At 38.0% G+C, this 5,530-nt stretch overlaps 1 protein-coding gene across 1 annotated transcript; it reads right to left on the bottom strand.

Annotated features, from left to right (window-relative positions):
* Positions 1-4,118: 4,118 nt before the first annotated feature.
* LOC118552943 (olfactory receptor 8S1-like) lies at positions 4,119-5,054 on the bottom strand. The gene has a single exon (XM_036119702.2). It carries the CDS (start codon positions 5,052-5,054, stop codon positions 4,119-4,121), a length of 936 nt encoding a protein of 311 aa, XP_035975595.2.
* Positions 5,055-5,530: the final 476 nt, after the last annotated feature.

Raw genomic sequence — 5,530 nt, 5'->3', positions numbered from 1 at the left:
GGCTGACTGATTCCCTTTCTTTTCTTTTCCTTTAGCACGTGTTTTCCATATTAAAGACATTGGGACAGTTAATCACTCACTGTTTTTAAGTTAAATGTTTCAGTTCTTTCACCATAGTTAGATCATAAACTCCTGGAAGGCTGATTTTTTAATTTTTCATCCCTACCTCTCCTTTCTAATGATTCCAGTCTTCCAGCTGGGTTCTCTGCAATGGTATCTATGTCTTATTCATGCGACAATGTCATGCGACATTCATTCTCTACCACATGGGCATGCCAAAGTGTGGTCATTGGCAAAACGTGTACTTAATATTTCCTGGATCCACAATACATTCTTGGTGAATATCTACTAAAAGTAAATTAATCTCAGTCTATCTATATGTTTGGATTATATATAGTTCTAGGAATAATAGATAATGCTTTGTGTCTACATAATATCACTGAGTCCTTACAAAATCAACAGGAGGTATATATGATTATACTTATTTTAGAGATAAAAGAAACTCACAGAAATTAAATAACTTATTTGAGGTCACACAGATGTTTTACATGTTTGAGCAAGGATTTGAAATAGGGTCTGCTTAAGATAAAATTTTGGCTCATTCACATCACTACCACAGTGTCCCAAGATATTTCAGAAAGCAGGGTGGGTCCCATGCTCCAGCCATAAAAGGGAGGGATTCTTCTTTTCTTTAGTTTTCCTGTTGACAGCTTAGAAATTTCCCTCATGTTGCTTCCTGGTCAATCCATTCCTCATTTTATTCAGCCTTGACATTCTAAAGTTTTATAATGCAGGGTAGATATATTCTTATTAGAAGATTGTTGTTAATTATATTATCCTTGTTTTCCTTGCCATTACTTCTGTTTTGACTATTTAATTTGTTAAGAGCTCTAAAATCTTTTTTTTTTAAAAATATTTTATTTATTTATTTGACAGAGAGAGACACAGCGAGAGAAGGAACACAAGCAGGGGGAGTGGGAGAGGGAGAAGCAGGATCCCCACGGGGCAGGGAGCCCAATGCGGGGCTCAATCCCAGGACCCTGGGATCATGACCTGAGCCGAAGGCAGACACTTAAGGACTGAGCCACCCAGGCACCCCAAGAACTCTAAAATCTGTATAGAAGTCTTCCACAATATTACTCAGGCATCAAAAAGAATGAAATCTTTCTATTTGCAACCATGTAGATGGAACTAGACGGTATTATGCTAAGTGAAATAAGTCAGTCAGAGAAAGACAAATACCATATGATTTCACTTATATGTGGAATTTAAGGAACAAAACAGATGAACATAGGGGAAGGGAAGGAAAAATAAAATAAGATGAAAACATCGATGGAGGCAAACCATAAGAGAGGCTGAACTCTAGGAAACAAACTGAGGGTTGCTGGAGGGAAGGTGGGTGGGGAATGGGGTAAATGGGTGATGGGCATTAAGGAGGGCATGTGATGTAATGAGCACTGGGTGTTATATGCAAGTTATGAATGACTACCCCTGAAACTAACAATAGAGTATATGTTACCTAAATTGAATTTAAGTAAAAGATTAAAAACAAAATTATTTCATCTTATTGATGATGCATAATAATGTCTCAAATAGGTAGTATGTCTCTGAAAATGTTCATCCTGGAGACCATTATTTAATAATCCGTGTTGGTTTAAGACTATTGGATACAGCAGAAATATTCACCAAAAGCATTTAATTTTTCTTTTTCTTTCATGAAAGTGTTAGCATGTCCATTTGATCCTCATTGATTTGATTAAAAGTACTCATAAATACATTGAAAAAAAAAGTCTTCCACAATTATACATTTGTTAATTTCCCTTATTTTCTACAGTATTCTACGCTCTGTGACTTGAGCAGTTAATGTTCACAGTCATTTTATCATCTTTGTGACTTATAGATATCATTGTGGTTGTACCCATCTAAATTTGAGAGTAGTATTCATTCAGTCAGCACATATTTATTGGACATTTACTACATGCTTGACTACTGTGCTAGATTCTTCAACTAATTTTTTTTTTGCTTCGAATTCAATTTTGACTGACAAGGAGACCTTGACAACTGCTTTCTTGTATGCATTTTCTAGTTTAGATCTTTGAACAATTTAAAAAAACTTTCCACCTTCATGTCACTTGCAAGTCTTGTTTTTGAGATGATAATTTCTTTAAAAGATTTTATTTGTTTATTTTTAAAGAGAGAAAGAGAGAGAGAGAGGGTCAGAGGGAGAGGGAGAGAAAATCTTAAGCAGACTCCCTGCTGTATGCAGAGCCTGACCCGGGGCTCAATCTGATGACCCTGAGATCATGACCTAAGCCGAAATCAAGAGTTGGACGCTCAACCAACTGAGCCACCCAAGCACCTTGAGATTATAATTTTTTATTGTTTAAGATAATGGATTTCTTTAGTTTTGTTGACACACAATGTTTACATTAGTACAGCATAGTGATTTCACAAGTTTATCCTTTACAAAGTCTTTATTTTTGAAGTCTTTATTTTGTATATGACATATAGCTTTCATAACCCAATCTTAAAGTCTTTTCCTTTTAATTTGATGAGTTTGTATTTCCATTATTGTTGTAATACATGCTTATTGAAATTGTCTGCAATGTTATTTAAAAAAAAACATTTTTTTTTTTTACCATTTTTCTGTTCTGTTGGTGCTATTTTGCTTTCTATCTTTTGTTTGTCCTTACATTTCCAAAGAACATTAGATAGCAGATGACAGTGTATAGTATGTACAGAAGAAAAAAGAGGGGACCCCAAAATTCTGTAACAAGGCAAATTTTCATTCATATGTAGAGTCAAAATAAAGAGACTTTCTTATTTTTTTTAAGAGAGAGTATGGAGTGGGGGGCACAGGGAGAGGGAGAGAGAGAATCCCAAGCAGGCTCCATGCTGAGTGTGGAGCCTGACATGGGGCTCAATCTCATGACCCTGAGATCATGACCCAAGCCAAAACCATGACCTAAGCTGGACACTTAACTGATTGAGCCACCCAGGCACCCTTAAAATAAAGAGATTTTCAGATATGCAAGGTCTTGGAATACTTTGCAATACCCTTTCTTAAAAAACTAGACAAGTGCATATTACAACAAAATCAAAGCAGAATGAAATGAAGAACTCATGAATAATGATCAGGAACACTCAGATGGTGGCTGTTAGTGTTCTAGTGCTCGATCTCCCATTTCATTAATCCTCATGCTAACTATATGATGTAGATACTATTGTTATCCCAATTTTATATATAGGAAACTGAGGTGCAGAATAGGTAAACAATTTGTCAGGAAGATAAAGCTTATATGGGCAAAGCCAGGATATGAACACAAGCAACTAGGCTCCTAAAACTACGCACCTAACCATTATGCTCTGTGGTGCAAAAAGGAAGTAGAATGGGAGAATGTGTTATGAAAGGGATGCCAGTGAATAGTAAATAAATTTAATCATAGAATGAAGCCTAAAGAACTATTATGATTGAAATCCAGAATTTAATTGATTCAACAGCAACTAATGTAAAGACAATAATACATTGATAATATCCAGGGACAAAAATCCCAGAATGCAAAAACAAACAACAAACAAACATAAAAAAACCCCCAAACAATGGGTGAAGGAGGTTGAAGTGGCAGAGGGAGGAGGGATTGTTAAAGTAAAATAAATTTATAATCTTTGATGGGAGGTTTCAACATATTTTGTTTTTAAAGCTGAACTTCATAAATACAGACTTAAGACTAGTTTAGAATGATAAAGAAGTAAAAATTGTCTAAATATTATGAAGGACTATAAAATACATAAAATCTTTAACAAAGTAGATCAACAAGACAAAATTAATAAGGATGACAAGATAAAGTACATTACTGATTAATTCAGGAGATACAACATGTAACTATGAGCTCTATGAAGGAAGTGGTGCTAATGGTGTGAAGGGGCAGAAATAAAAATAGACCTTTATATCTAAAGAGCTAAACAAGATATAATTTTATGTATTTTACTTTTTGTTGGCAGTATAGCCAGGGAGAGGATGGTATAGGGCTCCCTTCTACTTACTGGTCCAGAATTCTACCTTAAATTCAAGCAATTGGCAAAGCAAACTCATCTGTCACACGCTGTGTCCTTGTTCACTACCTAAAATAGTGCAGGATTTTGGCCAGTGTCCTTCTCACAGCTGCCTTCACCTCTTGGTTCTTTAGGCTGTAGATGAGGGGATTCAGCAAGGGCGTGACTACACTGTACTGCAAGGAGGAGAGCATATCCCAGGAGGAACCAGACGTGGGCATAAGGTAGCGAATCAACCCTGAGCCAAAGAACAGGGTCACTGCAATGAGGTGGGAGGAGCAGGTGGAGAAGGCCTTGCTTCTGCCTGAGGTGGAGCTGATGCTCAGGATGGTGGAGACAATACGGGTATAGGAGAAAAAGATTGGGAGGAAGGTTCCAAGCCCATGCAGTAAGATGGAGCAGATCAAGATGTTGATATTGATGGAAATATCAGAGCAAGATAGAGGGAAGAGGGAGGGCAAGTCACAAGTGTAGTTGTGTATGGTTTGGGCCATAAAGAAGTCCAGGTTAAGAGCCAAGAGCAAAATCACAACTGAATTGAAAGAGGCCAGGCCCCATGAGATCAAAACCAGCCTCACACAGAACTGGCTGCTCATCACCTGGCCATAGAGCAGTGGGTGGCAGATGGCAGCATAGTGGTCACAGGTCATCACTGAGAGGAGACAGGCTTCAGTCCCTGCAGTGATAAACACAAAGAACACCTGAGTCAGGCAGCCCTCTACTGAGATGGTTTTCTTCTTAGACAGAAGGTCCTTCAGTAGCTTGGGCTCAGTGACTGAAGAGAAGCAGAGGTCTAGAAAGGACAGGTGACTCAGGAAGAAGTACATGGGTGTGTGGAGGCGGGAATCAGTCCTGATTACTAGCAGCAGCATCAGATTCCCCATCACGGTCAGGAGGTAAATCCCCAGGAAGAGCACAAAGACCAGAACCTCGATGTGGGGGTTGTCGGACAGCCCAATGAGAATAAACTCAGTGATGGTGCTGTGGTTCGTCCAGGCCATTTGTGGAGGGAATTTCCCTGGATAAAATAGAAATAAGGATGAGATCTGTCTCCTTGGGTCATCACCCCTCTTACTATACATCCCTCCCTGCTCTGCCTCCACTCTGCTCAGACATCTCAAAGCTGCCCTCAGTGTATATCAGGAAGAATTGTTATCCTGTTTGGTTATTGATCCTGGGTCACAGTTTTTGCATACTTCAGAGAATCTTCTTCCTCTTTCATAGGGATTTAACTGGAAAAAATGAATCTCCCTGGTTCACCTACATATTTGTTGCATTTAGATTCTACTGCATTCTTCCTAGAGTTTAGAAATCCTAAAAATTCTAGCATATATCTGCAGGGGTATTCTAAACCTTCTCTTTTCAATTTCTCAATCATAATTTTTTGTTCAAAATCATCCAATGGCTCCTTATCGGTCTTGATATCCATTAGGCACAGTAGGTACCGTTCTTACCTTGCTGATGAAATAATTTAAAT

This window comes from Halichoerus grypus, chromosome 6 (genome assembly GCF_964656455.1).
Source record: "Halichoerus grypus chromosome 6, mHalGry1.hap1.1, whole genome shotgun sequence".
Classification (NCBI taxonomy): Eukaryota; Metazoa; Chordata; class Mammalia; order Carnivora; family Phocidae; genus Halichoerus; species Halichoerus grypus.
Note: the sequence above shows the minus strand (reverse complement) of the source record. Positions and strands in the feature narration are given on the sequence as shown.

What these genes read in the sequence shown, in the direction of transcription:
- LOC118552943 (XM_036119702.2), bottom strand. Translation starts at nt 5,054, where the DNA reads ATGGCCTGGACGAACCACAGCACCATCACTGAGTTTATTCTCATTGGG.